General features: G+C 33.8%; 1 protein-coding gene across 1 annotated transcript in view; it reads right to left on the reverse strand.

The window, feature by feature from the left end:
* The window catches only part of LOC123532056 (PR domain-containing protein 11-like), a 41,963-nt gene extending 19,993 nt beyond the window's left edge, over positions 1-21,970 (reverse strand). Inside the window, exons 1-3 of the mRNA XM_053517979.1 lie at positions 21,798-21,970; positions 7,210-7,326; positions 5,732-5,836 (exon numbers count right to left, since the gene is read on the reverse strand). Of these exons, the coding sequence (XP_053373954.1) occupies positions 5,732-5,836; positions 7,210-7,326; positions 21,798-21,870 (295 nt within the window). The 5' untranslated portion in view covers positions 21,871-21,970. The remainder of the gene's footprint in view (positions 1-5,731; positions 5,837-7,209; positions 7,327-21,797) is intronic.
* Positions 21,971-25,497: the final 3,527 nt, after the last annotated feature.

Raw genomic sequence — 25,497 nt, forward strand, 5'->3', positions numbered from 1 at the left:
TGGAGCAAATGGCATTATTTCTTGAACGAAAAAATACTGCTGAATTTCCCACAATATCTAAAAAGTAACTTTTTGACAAATATTCCTTCCTCATGTTGGACGGCCAAGACAATCCTTCCGTTAGCAACAATGAGGCTGAAAGAATACCTGATTAAATCCGTCAGTATAATTTCTCCTGCCTTAGAGGAATAGCTAAAGGGGAAATATCAGACTCCAGACAAGCGTGGTCAATTGTAAAAGCTTTGGAAAGGGCCGAACGGTGGACAGACACAGATGCAATTATGAACGTGTTAGATATGGGTGGGGTAAAAGTGAAAATCTAGTTGTTTTAGAGTGAATAGGCCGATGACTGACTTGTAATGTTACTCTTTTCTGATTTGTATATTTGCATTAAAATTTTCTTGTAATGCACAAAAAAAAAAAAAAAAACCAACCAAAAAAAAAAAACTATGAGATTATATTTGAGATTATTGAGATTATATGTATGGAAATGTTTAATGTGTTGTTCAATGTGTTATATATATGCTGATAATCCAGGAGGATTATTTTTTTACAAAGGTGGGGGAAGTGTAATATGAGGTTCATCTGTGCAAGAAGTCCATGGCACAAAATCAGAATGCACTTCGGATATTCAGATTCCCTCCCACCCACATTTTTTTGAAGCAGCACCGAGCGGGGTCGAACCACAGGCAGAATAGTGCTGTCAGAATGTTTACCTGGATTCCATCTCTAACTGCCATGCTTGACCTTTGAGTTCACAGTATTTGGACATGTTGGATATGTCACATTAAATTATGTCATTCAATTTGATGACAATCGTAAGGACGTATTAATTTGCTGTTGTAGTTCATTCCTGATACTCTATATCACCAATACATAAGAAAATATCTCGTGTTACGTTTCTAGGAACTAGGAAGTAAAATCAAACATGAGACCTAAACACACTTTATGCACATTGCATACTCATACCACGCGATATATGGACCAGGAAACATACACCTACATATAGAAGAAGATCCTCATCGATGTTGTATCATCCATATTTTCAATTATAAGCAAATATTCCTTATTTTCATTCATTGTTGACTTGAAGGTTTCCATTTTAGTTGGCGCATGGATATTTTTATCACATCGCGAAAAACACTATTAATGACTGATGTCACACCACTAAATCTTTAGGTTAGGCAGTACTAAGTATTTAGGGGCCTCCTTAGACCCCTATTTTCGTCTGTTAGGCTGTTCTTTTCAGTATCCAGTTAAGCGCACTAGGTTTGTGCGGCGCGGTGGGATGAAGAGGTAAAGCGGGCTGAACGGCTTTTCATTGGATGACTGGAACTGATCTCCCGCGGTTTTCCCATCTCTGCAAGCTGATTGGAGGGGGTACCACCGTGATGCGCGAGTCTCCCTTAGATACGAGTTTGGGAGCGGGGAAATTTGAATATAGTCAGCCGCACAGGGCAATCAGGAGCTTTTCTCATTCGGACTTTGAACAAACATCATTAAACTAAATTCTTTCAAACTTTTATTTAAACTTCTATTTATTTACAAATACAGTACTAGCAAAGTATTTAATAGTATTAAATACTGTTATTAACCCTAATTTTTACTGAAATTTCACTGGACTTGCGATGGGACAGGAGATGTAAATATTAACTTTATTATTTGCTTAAACATTGGAAGGATCTTTACTTAAACTTTTCCAAAGCTTGTTATTGGAACTCGGATTAACATTTTGAAGCTTTGTTTAATAAGTAAAAAAAACGTTTCTAAAGTAATCATATCGTTTGTGAATCTTTATACTAAATAAAATAAATTCTCTATCTTAAAGTTGAAACTTAGTTTGGTTTTAGTCATCCACCCACAGGATTAGGTTGGCCCTTATTCATACTGCACTTGCAGAGCGGCGTTTTCATCACAATATCTATACCTTGTAAGAATTTTTTTTTTTTTTGGTAAATTTCTTCCCTTTGTTGTTCTTGTCCTTTAGACTTAGATATTTTTTTCTGAGGGCCATCTTGTCCTCAAGTGCAATGATAACAGGTGAGCGATATAGGGCCATCATGGCCCTCTTGTTTATTTTTATTTGGCAGATCCCTTTTTTGTTCGCTTACTATCAGTTCTTTTTTTTTAATTACTTCCCTTTTATGTTACTATAAATAGCTTATTTTGTAACTTTTTTTATTGTTGGCCGTAGAGAAAAACCAAAACCACTTTTCTGTGGTTAAACATGGATGGCACCTCCAATTTTTAGGTGTATTCTGACATATCTGTACCTGGTAATGATTTTATTGTAGATTGTTGTTCCAGTCCTTTTGGCTTCAACAGTCAAGTTCTTTAAATTGTGCTCCCATCCTCTGATATAACCCTTCGGGCGTATATTGCCCCGCTTGGCGGAGCTCTTGTAGATATATTGTTTCTTTTTTAACAGGTTAATATTTTTTTAGATTAATAGCTAACATGTTATATAGTCAGGTTATCAAACGATCAACATTTTATTGTGTAGAAATGATGTTGAAATTTCAAGAATGTGTAATAAAGTACTTAAATGTTTTACTTAATAGTCTCTTATAATTCAATATTATGAATGGCATTGTACTTTTTATGACTTTTATACTCATATGTATGTAAATATTTGTACAATGATGATACTCAAATAAACTATAAACTGAACTGTGTCAATTTAAAACTCTTAGGTAACACTAAATGTGCCCAAAATGAAATTAATGTTGTTTCAATATCTAATGAAAATGGTTTTACTCCAGTTTCACCATACACCATAGTATTAGTAGTAGATGTTTTTAATCCCAAAATGTATTTCAAAAATGTAAGTTGGAATCTTTCAATTATATCTATGTTTCCATATCCCCAAATTTCACACCCATATAAAAGAATGGGCTTTACAGTTTTATTAAACAGATCTATTTGCATATCAATAGGTAAGTATAAGGATTTAGCCATTTAAGTTAAGGTATACATTGTAATAGTTCCTTGAATAGCTATGTGCTTTTTTTTGCATTTAAAAATGAACCACTTCTATTGAAAATAATACCCAGGTATTTGTACTCATTTGCAACTTCCAAATTTTCATTTTTGGAAGTAAAATTATACTCTACATGTCTACCTTTTGCAAACACCATTATGTTTGTTTTTGTAGAGTTTAATACTAATTTCCATTTATCACAATATGTTCCATATACATTTAACACTTCTTGTAAATCTTTGGCAGATTCAGCTAAATTAACAGTATCATCTGCATACAATAAGACAAAAAGTTTTAAAAAGTTCATATAATTTTCGTCCACATCATCTATGTTACAATTGACGCCTTCCACTAGTTCACTATTGTAAAGGAAGTCATGTAGATCATTTAAAAACAGTGAAAATAGGAGAGGTGACAAGTTTTCGCCTTGTCTTACCCCGGTTGAACATTGGAAATAATAGATTTACTAATATTTGTGCTAACACAAGACTTAGCATGTTCATAAATATTTTTACCACATTCAAAAATTTACCATTTATATTGAAAGCATATAATTTGCACCAAAGCCCTTACTGCCAGACGTTGTCAAAAGCAGTTTTAAGATCAATAAAGGCACACAATAGTTTCTTTTTACTTTTCCTTAATAGGTCGACCAGAGTATTTAACACAAACATATTATCAAGTATAGAATAACTCATAGAGGCTTGCTTCTTTTAGTTGTTTCAAACATTCATTCGAAATTGAATCTTATCTAGATTTTATACAGAATCAAAGATCATAAAATAGCTCTTTCAAAATATAGGTTATCGTCGCACAAACTCGAAATAGAAAGAGGTCGTTATAATAATATACCCAGAGAAGATAGAAAGTGTAAATTTTGTTGTTTAAATGTTGTAGAAAGTGAGTACCACCTTTTTTTAGTATGCCCGATCTATAAAGACTTAAGAAAATTATACCTAAAGTCCTGCTATCGTAGCTGGCCAAATCTTGGTAAATTTGACAGTTCAAAAAATAAAGATGAAATAATAAATTTATCTAAGCATATTTATCTAGCACAACTTTTAAGGCAAAATAATGAAAACTAGTACATATATTTAATGCTGTTATTTGTGTACAAACTTTAGAAACTATTTCCTTTTCATAGTATAGCTTTATCCGATTTCCAAAGTTTATATCGTTCTTTAAAGCTTCTCTCATTAGATCACATTGTATCTCATTATATTACATGTAAATCTCTACACTATACATTGTAATATAGCTGAAGTCACGTCGAGCTTTTTTACATTCAGAATTATCAACCTTCATGATTTGAGATACACTGAAACTCTTTAATGAACTTTCCTCAAATATTTTGGTAACATTTTTATCAATATTACCCAAGTTATCAGGCGAGATTATCTCATTACTTTCTAAAAAAAAAACTTGATTATTTTTTCCCACAATTTGACAAATTCATAACTTTTCATGTTTTGTTCCTTCATGTACTCCATAGAATTAAAGTAACTGGGTTATGCACACCAGAACATTCATATTACATATTCAAATAAATCTGACGTACAAACAAAATAATCAACAGTGCTTGTAATTTTACAAGTTGTACAGCATTTTATATCATCAAATGTTCTGCCATTAAAGACAAATATAGAACTGTTACGTTGTAAAAAGTCTATGAATTTGTAACTATAATTATTCACATGTTTATATTGGTTGTCTCTTTGAAGTTTAACATTTTGGCACGTAAAATCCTCAAATTGTTGCTGCATTTCATAAAATAAATCATCTAGATTAATTTCATGCAAAACATCCTAGTCAGGAATGATATAGTCTGGCAACAGCTTTGTACGAGAATTCCAGTCTCCAAATATACATATTTTGTCATATCTATTTGAAAAAAAAAATCGCATCATCCAGTAAATAATTCAGCCGCACAATGAGAAAACAAAACAGTGCGTTTGCGACCAGCATGGATCCATCCCAGCGCAGGATCCATGCTGTTCGCTTTCAAAGCTTATTGTAATTAGAGAAACCGTTAGCGAACAGCATGGATCCTGACCAGACTGCGCGGATGGATGCGCATTCTGGTCTGGATCCATGCCGGTCGCAAACGCACTATGTTGGTTTTCTCATGGCGCGGCTCATATGTATTTTTTATTTATAAGTTATCTGACAGAAATTAAAAATACTTTGATTCAAGATACATCCTTAAATGATAATTCTAATAGTTTTCTTATCTATGATATTGTTTTGTCTCCTGTGAGCATTAAAGGTGTATTTCATATTAAACATGTAAACGGTATTTTTGATATTTCCGCGACCATCTACATTTCTTATTGTCACTTTTGATTTCCATTGCGATTTATTTCATATGTCAATCCTTTAACAATAAGTAAAATAGTAAATTTGTATCTAAGTTGCTGGGGGCATGCTATATGTTTAATGGATTTTACTTCACTCATGTCAACCCTTCCCCTGCTATATTTCTATAATGAACTTGTCCGTCTTTCAATTTGGACAGTACCATTAACTGTTAAAAGGGGTGCTTACCAAAAATGATACTGACTGAATAGCGAACAGTGCAAATCTTGATCAGACTGCACAGATGTGCAGGCTGATCAAGATCTACACTGATCTCAAAGGCAGAATCAATCGTGTCCAGTATGGTAAGGGTTAATTGCACTGAAGCATTTTGAGGATAGTATGCCCAAAATACCTGATTTGTGCGTGCATGCCTGTGCGTGTGACTTTTCCTACCTTTTGGTGAACATTCTAACGTACAAAATCCCTTCTTATTATAAAGAGTCTCGTATCTGCAGACACCGTCATATTTATCGCTGTCCTGCATACATTTGTCCTCACCTGTAGTATATACATGTATAAGAAAAAGTCATTAATTTTCCTAGAGGCTGGAGTAGGATAAAATATTGATTGATATTGAGGTTTGTAACCTCTATCAGGACAGTATAACCGTCATTTGAGAAAACCAACATTGTGCATTTGCGACCAGCATGGATCCAGACCAGCTTGCGCATCCGCGCAGTCTGGTCAGGATCCATGCTGTTCGTTTTCAAAGCCTGTCGCAATTAGAGAAACCGTTAGCGAACAGCATGGATCCTGACCAGACCGCGGATGCGCAGGCTGGTCTGGATCCATGCTGGTCGCAAACGCACTATGTTGGTTTTCTCATGGTGCGGCTCATTTCATATGCTCTGTATTCTCTCTCACTGACACTCTGAAACAAACATCAGTTAAAATCAGAAACTCTTCAAATAAAAATAAAAGTGTTGAGCTTTAGGAGACAGAACTTGTAGGAACTTGTTTGATTGACAGTTTAAGTATTGTCACTGTACGAACAAGAAAGCGAGGGTTCCGGGTTTGAACCCCGGATTGACTGAATATTTTATTAAATTCATACCATGGCAGTATATTGAAATACTTCATCAGTCACAATTGCGAACAAAAAATATAAATAAAACAATGTTGTTTTGATGCTAATGAAGATATCCTGAAAGTTTTATAACAATCCATTCACATGATTAATGTGAAAAATGTTGGGGTTTTTTTTTCTAGTCAAAACTGGCTGAATTTGTAATGGTACTGTCTTATATTTAAGGTAGGTCTGCAAGCTCACGTCAAGATTTTATCTACAATGTAGAGCTAGATTAAACCCTGATTTTATATACTCAGAAAATTTGGCAAATAAAAAAGAATGGGTCGTATACTCGATTTTCTTGCTAGAATGGTTAAAAAAATATGTGACCTCACACAATTTTCATAATGGGAGTGTATGGGAGAATCACACTTTTGATAACATTTTCGCAAACAGAATTTTTTTCTACGATGTAAATTTTTATGAAACTTTTCACAGTTGTAACAAGTATAGACTATAATATGGTAAAATAAACTGTATAGGCCTGTGTGCTTGTTTTAAAGATATTTGCCCATAATTAAAGAGATTCGCGCATTTCAAGCTGATTTTAAGACATTTTTTTGGAATTACTTAATACGTTTTAATATCATAGTTTAACTTTAGAAAGATTGTAACGTTGCCGTTGTAATAAATTTACTAATTAAATCATAAAATTATTCAGTTTTCCGGATAAATGACGTTACGTAATTATTTCTGGATTATCAAACGTGCAGAACTACCTTAAGATCAATGAAAACCCATATTAAGGAAAGGCGGATCAAAATGCATCAGAAAATTTTAATCCATGTACAATGATACATACCTAAATGGTTGATTGTACAAATACATATATTCAAGTCTTGGTTGCATTTAGAGTATTCCCCGCCGTTTCCTGCCGTGCATTCAGCATCGAACTTGCAGTTGTAACCAATGTCTGTACCTAGAAATAAACGTGTTTCAACGAGCGCAGGTGCGTACCTGGATGATTTTGAACTGTACGCAAGATATGAGCCGCCTATATAGCTACGAACCAAGCAGAAATGCTGCGAGTGTGGGGTAGGTGATGGAGGGGGTCTCCATCTCCCGGCGGATTGGGTTTTGGGGCATCCCCTTGAAAACGTTGAAAAGTTTCGGCAAGAAATGCGTTCTCTTGCTATATTCCAGCTTTAATATATTTTGTTTGTTACATTTGTACTAGATCTACAGATTACAAAGATAACCATTTAAATTCATAGTTTATCACACCGCTCATGCTTACTAGGTCTAAAATTGCAACTGGGGCAACCTCGGATATTTTGAGGAATAGAACCATTTTTCATATAGAGTCGTATATAACTTTACCCTGGAAAGTGAGTGATTCAATAGCTCGATCCCTCTTGCACGATACTTGCACCGTACTAGTATTCATTAATAATTTCATCTAAGATTTTAAAATGTTTAATATGTGTTTCGCAGATATTTCCTTGTATTACTTCGATACAACGATAAATAACAAAATGAATTATGCCAGACTTAGAATGTTGAAAAATCAAAGTTCTGTGAATTGCTCTATACAATACACTCAAGGACACAACAACTTTAAATCAACAGTAGCAGTAGATATAATTATGTTTCAAAATATTTGCGTCACTGAAACACTGTCATTATTATGCTATTTCATTGTAGTCTGGTGGTTTTAGCCCCTGAAAAATGTTTATGAGGGCCGGCGTGTTAATGCTTGGAGATAAAGACTTTATTAAAGTTTAAACATCCCTGCTGTCTCCATAAAATATATGACCATTATATGCAAAGTATAGAGGTCAAAAGGTCATGCGTTAAAACAGATATTTTCACATAATTTTTAGCACTGATGCAATGATTCACGAATAATTTCTCATTATACAGGATTTGATTAACAATATTAGGATTACATAAACCATACACTTGTATCCAATTTATAAATTATGACTCGCACTCGAAAACATATTGTATACTCATATATAAAGGTTAAAGGCCATAGGGTATATATACAGAACAAAATAGCTAACCGCATTTGCTAATTTTCCAATATCTTTGCAAATTCTGTAAATACAAATTTGAAATTTAGCATACTTTTAGAACAAAGTGTTGTTAATAACATAATAATATTTCAAAAATATTAAGTGACGCCAACATATAAATTTTATTCAATTTACTAACTCACCCCATTTGTAAAAAAGTCACAAAACAAATAAAAGCTGTGTTTTAGTGAACAAGTGAATACCATTTGTAAGAATAAGAACTGTTCATACTAACATTTTTTTCTAGCGAATGGTTAAATATGACACGAAAGGTGAGTGCTGATTTTAGAAAAAGCAAGTTAACGAAATTATTTCATTATCTTCCCAAAATACGTTTTCGTTTTTAGTATGCACATGCACATTGTAAACATGTTTGTTTACTTTTTGTGACATGTCAAAAAATTGGTTAAAATCGTAAAACGAATGAATATTATATCTGAAGACGTGTTTTGATTTTGTTGAAAGTTCGGCATTTTATCAGTAATATATTGTTCTGAGTGTACACAACATTTCAAGAAGTATTTTATGATATTTTTGAAGATATTGGCAAATAAATATTGGGGGCACTTAGCTATTTTGTTCAGTATATATTAGTTATATACAATTTCAGGAAAGCTTTTATTTTACAGATTAAAAATGTCCCAGTAAATCTTTATGTAATATTTGCATTCATTTTATCATAAAATACTGTTGAAGTTCACCTTCCGGCAGGACATATTGTAAAGTTTTAAATGTTTTATTTCGTTGCTTTATTAGCTTGACTTTTCGAAGAAAAAGTAGAGCTATTGCTCTCGCCCCAGCAGAGTCGGCGTCGCCGTTGGTTAAAATTTTTGATTAAGTCAAATATATTTGTTACTATCAAAGCTATTGACTTGAAAATTAAAACGCTTATTAACTATCAAAGTCTACACCAGGGGAAACAATTCCCATAATTCTGATTTGAATTTTCATGGAGTTATGCCCCTTTTTGACTAAGAAGTTTGGTTAAAGTTTTTGATAAAGTCAAATATCTCTGTTACTATCAAAGCTATTGACTTGAAACTTTAAATAGTTTTTTTTATCAAAGTCTACACCAGGAGAAACAAACTCCCTAACTCTGATTTGAATTTTTACAGAGTTATGCCCCTTGTTAACTTAGATATTTTTTTGGTTAAAGTTTTATAAAGTTTTTTACTGGCAAAGCTCTAATTCAGAGTCAAGCAATGAGAAAATTCGAGTGCGCTGTCTTACGGACAGTTATGACTTGTTTTAATTCGGATTGAGACTACTTAACCCAATATTTTTGATTTCTTGTTAAGATAATTTTCTTTATCTAACTAATGCAATCAGTTTGATACATACAGATGCTTCTCAGTTTAAATGTCACACATATATGTTAAAGGTTCAAATGTCGCAGTAAATGCTATGAAGTGTAAATAAACATGATCATATTGCCAACTGAAAAGATGCATAACCTTGCATATAAAAGGGTATTATTTATCAACTACATTAATGCTTACTTTTATTGATAAACCATACAGTTACGTTAATATTTGAAAAAAAAAGAAAGAAAAAAATGCCAAAATATATTCTTTCAATAAAATTGTGACTTGCGTCTGTGTTCATATTCTGGAAATGTAATATTGTTAATAGCATTTTTATATATCTATCAGAACCAATCGTATTTTCATTTTTGAATTAGTTCTAAAACTGAAGAAAAACACATTTATGATAATACATGATATGAAAGGGAAGTAATTTCATCTACAAACAAAAAGAAAACTTAATTTGGGTGCACGTGACCTTGACCTTTGCACATGTCATATTGTTTATAATGGGGAATATTTAAGGTTTCGGTATATAACACAACATTTACTTGGTTTGATAAAAAAGTTGTAAAACAGGTAAAGTTTCTTGTTAAAAGTGGGTAGTGGACGAAAGTCCCCACCTGTAATGGATGGAACAAAATGTAACTTATTTCCAGCGGAACCCACGACAGGTGTGATAATTACCTTCCCAGCATACATTCTAGACCGATAGTGCTGGAAACAGTACTAGTACTGAACACTGGTTGGGATATCAGCCACAACCTTGAATCGAACACGGACCACTGTAGCCCAGTCTGCTAACTTCTGCGCCACTCACTCTCTATCAAAAGAGAGTTTTAAGGAACAAAGGACATAATTTAATTAAGTAACGTATGTACCAATAAGCTGCATCTGGCGAAAGAATGCACTTTAAAGTAATTGATATAAAGAATTATTCAAAAAAAAAGCAAAGACAAATATCAAACAGGGAATGCCACGCACCAAAAACGCAGCCTCCACAAAATGAAACCCACATCACGCAGACGCGTGCACACACACACACACACACACACACGCACACACAAAGCCAACACACATTAGGACAAAACGAACAAACAAAGGAACACAGTGGGGCACCGCCTTGGAAGTCATTTTAAGATGCTTGTTAACTAAGCACTGTAACTTAATGCTCATTGTGTAAAAGTTTGTCAATCTTAAGTGTTAATGTAACGTAGATTTTGGTGAAATAAATGGTACGCTAAACAAAGCGTGATATACTGGTACTCAATGGTAGACAGTCATTGCTCAAAGTGTAGTAAATTGTGGGAAGGGGCATTTTACTCATTAAAATTATGTAAAAGCGACTTGTAATAAATAAGAACTCACAAATATAAATAAAATCGAATTATACCTGTGTTATTCAGTACATTTTTTTCGAAAGTAAATATAAGTATCGGTACATATGTTACCATGAAAGCATGCTGAAATAAAACAAGAGGGCCGCCTTACGGGTGCAGATGCTCATCTGATTTTTGTCTCTGCATAAATATTGTCATACCCATGATATTTTAAGTTCAAAAGGGGTCGTACTTCTTGCAAAAAAACAATGTAGAATTACTGTACTTGCAGCTTTAAACGGCGAATAACTGCTCCAAGTTTTAAAGCAATGACTTTGACCGTTAATGAGAAAAGTTGACCTAAACGCAAACTTTAAGCAAGAATTCTGATATTTTCTTAGTCCAAAAGGGGTCATATTTCTTGCAAAAAGAAGGATTGAGTTATGTTTCTTGCTGTACAGAGTCAATCTTTGATGGTTAATAAGTGTTGCAAGTTTTAGAGCAGTAGCTTTGACAGTTTAGGAGAAAAGCTGACCTAAACACAAAACTTGAACAAGAAATCTGATATTTTCTATGTTCAGAAGAGGCCATTATTCTTGCAAAAAAGCAGGACGGAGTTATGTTTCTTGTTATACGGAGTAAGCTTTTAATGATTAACAAGGGTTACAAGTTTTAAAGCAATAGCTTTGATAGTTTAGGAGATAATTAACTAAACACAAATCTTGAACAAGAAATGTGATATTTTTAGTCCAAAAGGGACCATAATTCTTGCAAAAAGTAAAAATGGATTTACTTTTCTTGCTGTGCAGACTCAGCTATTGATGGTAAACAAGTGTTGCAAGTTTTAAAGTAAAAGCTTTGATAGTTTAGGAGAAAAACTGACCTAAACATAAAACTTAACCAGGCAACGCCGACGCAGACACCGATGACGATCAAGTGATGACAATAATTTTTTAACAAGAGCTGTCACAGAAGACAGCGCGCTCGACTATTTCGATGCTGGATAGTAAAACAGGGCACATCTGAGGAAACTGGAGCCGTCACTTGAGTGATTCCAATGGTGGATGAAGAAAATATTAAGTAATAAGAGAGGTAAAGATAAAGTTTATCAAAACACTATATAAGTATATTCTAAGCAAAAAGGGGGCATAATTCATTAAATATTGGTGCAAAAGTTATGCACTTTGTGTCATATGATGTGAGTGATTATGTGGAACAACTTCTTCAAGTTTGAATTAAATATGCATTTCATAATAACTGAGATATAGTGAAAATGCATCAAAATTGACCTTAAATTTTAAGTAAAAGGGGGCTTAATTCATGAAAAAATGTACAGTAATTATAGGTAAAGATAAAGTGTATCAAAACACTATATAAGTATATTCTAAGCAAAAAGTGGGCATAATTCATTAAATATTGGTGCAATAGTTATACACCTTGTGTCATATGATGTGGGTGATGATGTTGAACAATTATTTTATGTTTGAATAAGATTCATTCAGCAGTAACAGAGAGAGAGTGAAAGTGCTTTAAAACTTTAACCAGAAATTCTAAGTAAAAAGGGGGAATAATTCATGACCAAAATTGTGCCAGAATTATGCACCTTGCTTCATTTGATGAGGGTGTTGATGTTGAACAACTATTTTAAGTTTGAATCAAATCCATTCAGTAATTACACAGATAGAGTGAAAGTGCATCAAAACTTTAACCTGAAACTCTTAAGTGAAAAGGGGAATGAATCACGAAATATTGGTACATAAGTTATGGCCCTTAGGTCAGATGATGTGTGTGATAATGAGGAATAACTATTTCAAGTTTGAATCAAATCCATTAAGTAATTACAGAGATAAGTAGAAAAAAGAGAAAGTGTAAAAAAAACTTTAACCAAAGTTGGGGCGTGGAAAGACGCCGACGCCTGGTCGAGTAGGATAGCTCTCCTTATACTTCGTATAATCGAGCTATAAATCAGATGAGCCAAAAAGGAACCCCATATTCTATAACAATGCTTAAGATATCTGTGTTAAATTATATGCAAAAAATTTAATATACAGACAACTGCATTCTATAAAGGGAGATAATTTAAAAAGTAAGCTAGATAGGTTTATTGTACTTGTACAAAGCACTTTTCCTTAATGTCGTTAATCTTTGTATGAAATTTGAATGAATTCCATTTATATGTAAGTTTAATAAATGGAGATAATTCAAAAAGTAAGCTAGATAGGTTTATTGTACTTGTACAAAGCACTTTTCCTTAATGTCGTTAATCTTTGTATGAAATTTGAATGAATTCCATTTATCACTTTTGGATAACATATTAATAGTATCTATAGATGACATTGTCTCAACGTAAATAGATAAAGTGCACGACCTTTGACCCTAATTTCAGACATTGTTTCTATTTGTCATGTTCTATTTTAGCTTCGCACCAATTCTATGTGACTAAAATAGTTTCATAATAAATTTAGGGTATAATTTACCAGACACATTGCCAGTACATAATCATTGAAATAAAAGCTACACAAAAAAAAATGCAAAATCAGAATTTCATAGCATGACCTTTTGACCCCTCTAATTTCCATAAAACATCGTTATATTTTTTGGAGACAGCTATCAAAGTAACCGGTAAGGTTCAAGCTTCAACAAATATGTTGTCTTCGGGCATTAACATGCCGGCCCTCATAAAATGATTTCTAGAGCACTTTTGTCACTAAAACCACCTGACTATTGTGCAGCTGTCAAGACCCGCGCATTTTGTATCGCCAAAGGGAATAAAGTATTTGTTAGGGTAACTGCATCTAAACTCTTACCTAATCCCAACTGCTACACGTGAACAAATCGCATATTCGAACCGTGTGCAAAGCTGTTATCATTATTATTTATTTAATATCCTCAACAATGCGAAGATTGCATAGGCAATACTTTCACATTAAGGATGTACTAGCTTTTTGTTGTTATCGTTTTTGAAATCTCCGTCAATGTTTAATTTAATGCATGAGTTCTGCATCCGCATTAAACAGGTTTTTGAAAAATGTATCGAACCACACACTGCAAATATTTTTACTGTAAGTTTTTTCACGCCAAACGTAACTTTTTTTCCAGTAAACGTAAACAGCATCTAATATTGGCAAACGTTAATTCAAACTGCGTATATTGCTAAATGGTATTTCGGTATCCAGATTTGGATATAGACTAAGATTGATAAATTTAATTTCAACAATTAAAAAGTCTTCAATATCGTCAAGAGTGTTATATTTAGCGTAACTTGACATCGGCTGATCATTTTGTTCTCCTACTGTTCTCTTGATCTACCAATAAAACGTTTTACATGTCATTTAAAACTTGAACAACAGGTTGAGACGGGTGTCCTGTTTTTGTGCAAACAACTTTTCCAACATGCCCAAATTGAGTACATCGAGGTTCAATGGACATACTTATAGCTATGTTGGTATGTTTAGAAAAAGACCACTCTGTCGTTGCCGTAGAAACTTGCATGCACAATAGATTTGTTGGGTATAACGACGCACCGACACAAATTTAGGTCATATGGGAACTTTCTAGCTTTGGTGGCGAAGGAAGACCCCAGGTGCCCCTCCGTGCATTATTTCATCACGGGCGGCCACCTAGGTGGAACCACCAACCTTCTGTAAGCCAGCTGGATAGCTTCCTCACATGATATCTATAATTTTTTGACAGAGTATCGCAACTTGGAGTTTGTGGCAAAACGATTCCCCAGAAATGAAAACATTCAGTTAGTATACGTGTATGTTAAATATAAATCATTGGCTAGTAATAAATATTTACACTGTTTAGCTATACATGCATTTTGTCTTATTTTAAACCTACTGCATAGTACTGTTAATTGTATGTTTACATTAACTATATGAAGTAATTGTTCATATTTTCAAATGTAAAGTTCGGATCCAGTATACCTTTGAGATATGGACTGTCGCTTGTATCCGCTCGTATCTTTATATATTCGAAAACCCGCACGAGGTTTTGTCTATTTTCAGTAAGAGTAAGCAATCAAGCTGACTTTATGAACAATTCATGGATTTATCCAGATACCAGTTCATGGCTAATGCCATGTCCAAAGGAGGCACCCGTGGTCTTCCTCCCAACATTAAACACTGTTAAAAGCTGGATAGTTCTTTTGAGATACGAACACGAACTTGTAAAATATTGCAAGTTCACTTTAATTGATCATCTTATACTAAACTTTCTAAACGTTTCAGTGTTTACCTGCATACTTTACATGGCATCAATACACTAAGTCTTGTTTTACTTTCATTGTTCGAATGTTTCCACATGGGCATTTTGGTTCAAGTTGTGAGACATATCTATTTCCATTTTCTATAGAAAACTTTAAACAAGAGATGCCCAATATACACGTTTTTATCAAGATTATATGACATGGTTGTGAAAACCTTTACTGAAATTTTTTACAAGTTCAATTAAAACTATACGATATTTGAAATAATTAATATAATATTTTCGACACCAGTTGTTATGTCCGTACTCACTATTCGAGGATTGTTCACTTTTGTGCTATTGTTTACAATAAGATTGATTCCACTAATGAGAATTGATGATCACGAGAACTGCAAACTGCAGATATGATATACAGAAAAAACACACTCAGTAAGGCTAGCTTTCATCTGTAGAATTGCTTGTTTGTATAGGATTTAGAAAGTAGATGTACCGTTCGAAGGTGCTGTCGCTGACCCTTCCTGGGCAGTACCCAATGTGTTCTTACTTTATGTTTTTCCATATAATTCACGATTATTAAAAAAAACCCACAAATTATTGCATTTTTAGCATTTTAAGACTTTTCATTGTCACAGTGCCGAATTTGAATTGTACGCACAGGCGTATAAGCGTAATGATCGGACAAGGTAAATGAATCATTAAGATCGTTCAGAGTCCAGAAAATATGTAGTTCTTGTTTTTCAAACAGAATCAAACTCATAGGTTTCACCAGAGGGCGAAATCATTTATATTATCGCCGTGTTGGTGCATAACGCCACGGTAGAATCACAACACCACAAAAGGCTATGTAGTCGTGTTCTCGTGTTGACGAGTGGCACATCAGCCAACACAACCGAAGTAAAACACGACATCCAGTCTTCGTGTTTTGGCTTAGCGATCCGGCTAGCGCAAGGGAAACGCACAGTAGCAGGGCGACAACATTACAACAAAATGTCACCATGTCGCCTTTTTGTTGTGTCGTCATGCTGACAGGGGCGCCAAAATGACAAAACAACATAGGCTATTTGTCTGCCATCGTGTTGTAGTTCTGACAGGTGAACACTACAGGACAGCATGGAACAAACGAGCCGCTATAACGATAACAGCTGATTGCTCATTCTAATGTTGATAAGTGTTTTTGCGCGGAACCTTCCATCAGAGTATATTTTTTTATCTGCAAGCGCTATTACGCTTATAATAACTATAAATTTTTCATTAGTATCGATACCAACTGGCAATTTGTTAATGGAATAAAACAGATTAGTTCGGATGGCTATATACAAGGCAGACACGTGACTATGCGCAGCTCATCTTTGCGAGTTCCAGAATACTTGCAATAAGGCAGCTATAAATAGATAATGTACAAGGGAATTTAAAGTAAGGTGCCACCTTACTTCCGAGCATGTTTTGCAAAGGAGTTTTTGACTTGGAAATTTAAATGAAATTTAGAAGAAATACAGAAACATAGTTATAACAGTCAAAGACTTCTGCTAGGGGACGTTTGTGTGTTGCACAGTTCATTATCTCTCTTAAACAGACACAACACCATAACGCACTGACGGGCAATGACGTGCCTTACGTGCTTAACCTGTTATGACACTTGTGTGGGGCTAATAACTATGTAAGACACGCCATTGCCGTTCCGTATCTGAAGCATTATCAAGCAAGAAACTCTCTATATAATACCCCCTCCGCCCCCCCCCCCCCCCCCCCTAAAAAAAATACCCAAATTTTATCCCAATAACAAGAGCCTTTGGTAGTCTGTATAAGGGTCGCATAAAACCTGATACTTGACATTAGCATAATTATCAAGATCAAATTTTTAAGGATCCTAACAAAAATATATTGGTTATTTTCCTGTGTTTTGCATTTATATATTGGAAATGCTGTATGTTTTTTAGTCTTTTTTAGCCAATGTACACAAATTATTTAATGTAAAGATAATATTTGATTGCTCAGATCAATGTTGATAATGACCTGGCCAATTAAATAATTAACTCTATATAAGGCAAAGCATTTATCACTATGAGAATATATTATTCAAAATCTTAAATAAGAATATTTACAAGTTTGTTTATCAATGATTGTGATCTTTATATCAAAATGTAACATAATAAAACGAAAAAAAAAGGTAATTGCTGATTTTTAGAAATTAAAGAACGTTCGTTAGCATTTTAATAATAAGAAGGTATATAGACAGAAGGATTTATATAAAAGCTTAATTCTCTTGGTTCAAATATGTTAATTCTTTAATGTATAATAAATCAGCAATAAATGATTTATTGTTTCAAATACACAATAATTATTACGTCTCAAAACTATTGCCTGATGCATTTTTTATATTTTTGTATATAAAAAACAGCATATGAATTATTTTTAAAAAACTTACTTTATGAAAATTATGATAAACACTGTTTGTAATTTATCACTTGTTTATTAGCCTGATTTCAAAACTTCTAACTCGTTATAAAAGGTAGAAGTGATTTGCTATAAAGGTTTTAGAAATTACTTGCAATTTATTTATTGCACGTGTAGCTATAACAGTTAGCTTCATTATATAAGCATAAGCATTGCCTACCATGTTCTGACTTGTTAATTGGCCTTATCGCAAATACGCTGATCTATCATCCCATAGGCCACAACCAGGCCATCCAGATCAGTGTCCCTTTAATATGGCACTGTCCTGATCGAGCACCCAAAGCTGTTCTGGGTATATAAATTCACTATTTTTAGTTTAAAATATTGATGTTAAGACTAAATGACACTCTTTGATGTAAGGTTTGAACCACTTTTATTATTTGTGCTGAAGTATAGGGCGTATACGATACAAGTTGCTTAGATAGAATACATATGAAATTTTGTAAAAGGATACTCGGTGTAAAAATGCAAACCCCAAATATGGCAGTGTTGGGGGAACTTGGAAGGTATCCTCTCTCAATACTGTGTAAAGAGAAAGTTCTAAAATATTGGTTAAAGCTTGTAAATAATCCACATTCTATCATGACTGATATTTTTAGAGACCAATGTAACAATGTCAATTCTCCCCGATGTACAAACTGGCCCAAATATGTTAAAACTCTTTCAGAACAACTAGGATATGGATATTTATGGAACCATATAGCGCCAAATATAAACTATTTTCCAATGCTACAAAAACGGTTAAGAGACCAGTATATACAGGAATGGCATGGTAGTATTACAAACATGCCAAAACTAGAATATTATTCAAGATTTAAAACGCTGTTTATGTTTGAACCATATCTCACAAATGTTGATAATGATTACTTAAGAAAATTACTGTTGTTTTAGAATGTCTTCACATTGCTTAGCTATTTAACTGGAAGGTATAGTGGTATAGCTAGGGATCAAAGAATATGTCAAAATTGTAATTTAAATGCTATAGAATCTGAGAATCATGTGTTATTGACTTGTCCTAAATATAAAAACTTACGTTCAAAATATTTGCCAAAAGCATCGTGGCCAAATTTGAAAATGTTTGATAATTTGTTGTCATCTGCTAAGAAAAAAGTCCAATGGAATATATGTAAATATTTGAGGGAAATTTATTTGTTAAGGGTTTGAAATGTTGATTACAAATTATTTATACGCATGTTTTGATAGAACTGTATACTGTTCATTAGCCAAAGGCATATATATGTCGATTATGCTAATAAATGTTGTTGTTGTTGTTGTTGTTATTGTTGTTGTTGCCGTTCCGTATGTGTACGGTATAATCAGTCTAATTTCAGTTATATATGGCTATCAGTTGTCATACCTGTTTGAACTGGATTAATTTTAACCTGTCCTCTGCAAATGACTGATAACTACCCCACATGTTACGAACCTACGACTCTAATGGTTTGACTTCAACTTGAATTATTCTACCTGCCTATCTGATGTGTTCCACTCAAAGCTCTGTTCTCGGTGTTTTTATAAAATATTGTATTTACATCTTTTACATACATGCCAAAATACCTATTGCTTCAATGTTAGTACAGTATGTAAAAAACCTCTTGTTTTTCATAACAATGATGATCGCTCGTTCATGTTTCAAACCTTGCCGAACCAAGTGTAGTGTTGTCGCAATGTTAGAAAATTCGCTACTATATAATATGTGTACAGGTTATTCACACTGTAATAACTACCTATTTTTCCGAAAAATCAGTGGTTCGAATCGTTTGATTTTAGTATTTCCAAGTTCATATTTTACAAACCAAAATACAACACAATAGCAATTTTATATTATGCAGCCGCATTAGAAAAAAGAATAGAATCTAGTAGGATTTAATACCGTCAACTAATATCTAGAGGCTAAGCTCGATTACCATTAATCATGAAGACGAGTGTTGTTGATCGATCTTTGAAATAATGACTCAGGTCATAAATCAGCAGAATATTGATAGAATACTATATTTGTATAATACATTGATTTATTAATTCAATACACGATGGGGCCTTTAAGCGAGAATCCTTCCTAGAGTGATCGACTCACTATGTAATTTTTTTTGGCTACGCGTTATGTAAAATTTAGTTGCGTTCCGGCCCGCCTAACCTCGCAATACTGCTATTCTAAATAGAGTGGAGACAATCTACATTCTTTCACTTTGACGATGTTCTATCACCTTATATTGTGTGTCGAATACAGAGAAGTACTCGATTACACATTTACAACATGCCGCAATCTAGTGACAATTATAATGTACATGTATGTTAAGCGAAAAAACCTCTCTTGCTTTTTTTCACTTTAAACACATGATTGATTTGCGCCTCCGTTTGATTGTGTATCACGTAGATCCTTTTGCCGGGTAAGCCTCCACCCCTTAAAGTGTGGTGTGTTTCGAATAACAGGAAGAAGTCTTCGTATTTTCAATGCATTTTACAATAACCAATGCCGCAAAATACCCTCAGTTGACAATTTCTAATGATCTAAGTTGGTAACGTTGTGTTGTCTGCGATTGTTACGGAAGAATTCAGCTACTATATTAAATTATGTGTAACAGAGTTACTTCCCGTCTGTTAATAACTAAACCAATATTTTCCGAAAGAATCAGGTAGGGTTCTGAATGTTTTTATTTAGCTATTTCCAAAAAGTCATATTTTATCAAACCAAAATAACAACAGCAACTAGGCAATATTTTTATATTTGAATGACAAGCCGCATTTTAGAAAAGAAAATGAATAGACATTCTAGCTCTATGGATTTTAAATACCCCGGTCTAAACTAATTTATTTCTAGAAGTGGCTAAGCTCTGACAAGAGACCGGTAGTTACCATTCATATTCATATGAAACAGACAGAGTGGTTGTATGATATCGATGTGCATTTTGTAGATAATAATGATACTTTCAGCTGATCATAAAACAAGCAGGAAAATATTGATTATAGAATAACAATATATTATTGTGCATATTAAAATATCAACATTGTATTTAATATGAATGCATTCAGATACTACAGGGACTGCGGGCGCTTTCATCAGGCCGACTAGGAATCCCTTGCCCCTAGAGATGTAGATTCGAAACCTCGACTAGCATGTAGATTTGTTTGTTTTTGAGGCTAGCGCCGTTTTTTATAGTAATAAAATTATGTAGTTGCGTTCCTGGACCCGCACTAACCTTCGCAAATAACTGCTAACTTCTCCATAAAAATAGAGGTGGAGGACGAAAATTACTACAATGTCTTCTACCAAATCGTCACGGGGAACATACGCCTCGTTCGGGATCGATCTATCGACGTAGCGATGTATAGATCTGTGCTAAGTGGGCGGGCTCTGGTAGAATCCTTCATGTGGGAAAGCCTTCCACTACACTTATGGAAGGCTTGTGTCTGACAGAAAATAATTACTAAATTGCTGTTATTTCTATGCCAGTAAATGTTTTCAGTGTTCCAAATAAGACAGTGACATTCGCTTTAATTCCAGTCTCTATGCTCCTGCTTTTGTAGATAAGCTTAGACTTACTACGATGGGTTCGAGCTTCGATAGGAAGCCACCTCGACAGCATGCGGAAATTTAATGGTTCTACATAGGTTTCCTTGATCTGTGTTTGCCACCATACCCTGAGTGCTATCTCAGGTCTTCCTCTACCAATAAAGCTTGAAAAATGTCATATGACCTTAGTAGACATAATGTCAGACATGCCGATAAACAAACAATTTTATCCAGACAGACAAAACAGACAGACAGATACTTCTTTTTTTTTACTAGTTTTTTTTTAAGTAATAAATATTTCTGTTTTCTATAAGTTCGACTATTCTGCAATTCATTGAAATTTGCGTTTTTCGTCGATATTTGTTATATTACGTAATCACGTGAGCCATTGTTTCGGCTCCGATCGTTGCCGAAATCTTAACGTGCAATAAAATGACGATTGTCATTTCTAAGTCATTACCGTATATTAAAAGATCAATTTAACACATATTTTCTAAATATGTTTGTTTTTTAAATCTAATTATATTACCGAGTTTCATTCAGCTGATATACAAATGTACAAATTTATGTATTACCTGAATAATCCTTGAAGCATGTTGTATAATTATGTGAATAAATATAAATCCAGAACACCAAAATTAATCGCATATCTAAGGATTTTTTATGATAATGCACCGTGAATATAAATCCGCTAAAGGCGAAGATAATTTAAACCACTATAAACAACAAAACTCAATTGTAAACCATCTGTTTCAAGAGCGTTCAATATACTGTTATTATACACTTATTTTTCTGTATGTAACATAAGTTGAAACTACTAAATTTATTTATTTATTTAAGTCTCATTCACATGCATACAAACACATATAAAACATAAAAACAACTTTAAAAATGCATATGACCATTCTTGACATAGAATTATATGAGACTATTTAATCAAACATTAAATGACAACCATAACATTTCTAGTTAATAACTAAACAAGATTTACCCTGTGATCACAACACCCTAATACTTTATGTGAACCAGAGAATATGTATGCAATATACATATATACACATGCACCGATACAAACAAATACTTGCATCAGCATCCATACATATAAATTTAACATACATATATATTTCACACATAAACATAGCACATACGTATGTATACATATATACAAATACACATGTACACACACACACACACACATACATACGTGCAGGGACGTACCTGGGCATACGCCTATACGCCTGTGCGTACAATTCAAATTCGGCATCGTGAAAATTTAAAGGCTCAGTATGCTAAAAATGCAATAAAATGAAAATCTAAAGGAGTTTAGGTGTCTATTTAAAGTTCTTCATTCGAACAATATAATCTAAATGTGATTATCTAATTCGTTTTTGAATTATTGGACATACTTTGTACTTTTTAATAATCGTAAATACAAAAAAAAAACATAAAAAGTAAGTGTAGATTTCCTGGAAGCATAGCAAACACAACAAGAGACACAGATCGCCAAAAAGACATGTCATAAATTAATACACGCACGCACGCACGCACGCACAAGTACACAAAATGACAGCGAGACCAAAACGAACGGATAAAGAAACACTCTATGCACTGTCAATGAAGAGCCAGTGGAAACACAATCGAATGATACATCTATTTATATCTTTCTTCTTTCTAAATCATAAACTGCTTAAAAAGAAGTAATTTTACTGATGAAAACTGGTCTTACTGACAGTGTTTTTCCTGTTTATCATATTTGCAGTTTACAGTTCTCATTATAATCAATTTTTATCAGTGAAATCAATATTATTGTAACCAATAGCTCAAATGTAAACAAACTGGTATACACATATGTATATTCATATTGGGCATCCCTTGGTTAAAGTTTTCTATAGAAAAAAATTCACATAGATATGTTTCACAAGAACCAAAAATGCTCAAGTGGCAAACTTAAGTAGAAACATTCGAAAACATGTAAGTGAAGCAAGTGTATTATGTAGGTAATCCCTGAGACGCTTATAGGAAGTTAAGTATAAGATGATCACTTGAAGTAAATTTACAATATTTTACAAGTTTGTTTTTATGTCTCAAAATAACTATCCAGCTTTTAACAGAGGACGACCCCGGATGAACTTGTACCAGGATATAGCCATGTTTTGTTCACAAAGCCAGCTTGATGGCTTACTCTTATTAAAAAATAGACACCTCGTTCGGTGTTTTGAACATACAAACATACGAGTGGATACAAGCTACATACATGTACCATTTGATCCGAATTTTATATTTGAAAATATGACAATTACTACATATAGGTTATGTAAACATACAATTAACAGTACCATGCAATACGTTTAAAATAAGACAAAATGCATGTCTAGCTAAAACAGTATAAATATTTAGTAATAGTACAAGAAGTCTAGCTAATGATTTACATTTAATACACGTATACTTATTTAGAGCACCACTTCAGAGGATTCATTTTGCCACAAACTCCAAGCTGCGATACTCTGTCACAAAAGATATTCTATTGTGAACATCATAAGAGGAAGCCATCCAGCTGGCTTACGGAAGGTTGGTGGTTCTACCTAGGTGGCCGCCCGTGATGAAATAATGCATGGAGGGGCAACTGGAGTCTTCCTCCACCATCAAAACTGGAAAGCTAGAAAGTCCCCATATTAACATAAATCTGTATCGGTGCATAGTTATACCCAACAAATCTATTGTGCATGCAAGTTTCTACGGCAAAGACCGCTCGTTTTCCACAAACATTCCAACAAAACACCATATATGTCCATTGAACCTCGATGTACTCAATTTGGGCAGGTCAGAGAATTTTGTCTGCACAAAAACAGGACACCTGTTTCACTCTGCTGTTCAAGTTTCAAATAACATGTTACGTTATTGGTAAATCAAGAGAGCATCAAGAGAACAAAAATGATCAGCCGGTATCCCGGGTAAGAAAAAAGTTACGCTAAATATAATACTCTTGGAGTGATAATAAAGATTTTTTTATGGCTGCAGTTTAATCTATTAATCTATATCCAAATCTGGATACCGAAAAACCATTTAGCAAATTACGCAGTTTGAATTTGCATTTGCCAATATTAGAAGTTGTTAACGTTTACTACAAAGTTTCGTTTCGTGTGAGAAAACTTGAAATATTTGCTATATATATATCAAAAACCTGTCAAAATGCGCATGCAGAAAAAGTCATGCGTTAAATTAAACATTGAAGAAGATTTCAAAAATGATAACAACAAAAATCTAGTTGCACATGATTCAAATAGGCGATTTGTTCACATGTGTAGCAGTTGGGATTAGGTAAGAGTTTAAATGCAGTTACCCTAACAGACTCATGGTTAGGTCCCTTTGGCGATACACAATATGCCTGCGCGGGTCTTGGCAGTTGCACAATAGAATATATCATAGAATGACATATGTAGTGTTCGTGCCAGAGTATTCGAGCTACTGAAGAACACACTTTCCAGGGTAAAGTTACATAGGACTCTACACGAAAAATGGTTATATTCCTCAAAATATCCGAGGCTGCTCCAGTTGCAATTTTAGGAACTGTCACGAACACTGCTAGTAAGCATGAGCGGTGTGATAAACTATGAATTTAAATGATTATCTTTGAAGTGTGTAGTACAAATGTGACAAACAAAATATATTAACTCTGGAATATAGCAACAGAACGCATCTCCTGCCGAGAAAGACTCAACGTTTTCAAGGGGAGACCCTTGAAAACCTCAATCCACCAGGAGATGGAGACCCCCTCCGTCACCTGCCCCACTTTCGCTGCATCTCTGCTTGGTTCGTAGCTATGCTGTTCATATCTGGCGTACAGTTCAAAATCATCCAGGTACGCCCCTGACGTGCACACATATACTTACACATACACACATATATAGAGAGAGAGATACATATACACATATATATACACACACACACACATATATATATATATACACACACACACACACACACACACACATACATATACATACATAAGTACCGACATACATATATACACACATACATACATACACGCACATAAAAAAGTAATATACATACACTCGCAAATATACAATTCAGCATTAAAGAAAGACAACTCAACAGCCTAAACAGGCTTTGCTGTTTATATGCCCAGTAGATTTATCTTCCCTTTTTTCACAATATTCAAGTTCAAAACATTCAAATAATTAAGAAGAACGGTATAAATCACATAAAGTTTTATTCAGTCATTTCATGTTTATTTAGTCAGTTATTTAAGATAAC

The sequence above is a fragment of the Mercenaria mercenaria genome, chromosome 11 (assembly GCF_021730395.1).
Source record: "Mercenaria mercenaria strain notata chromosome 11, MADL_Memer_1, whole genome shotgun sequence".
Classification (NCBI taxonomy): domain Eukaryota; kingdom Metazoa; phylum Mollusca; class Bivalvia; order Venerida; family Veneridae; genus Mercenaria; species Mercenaria mercenaria.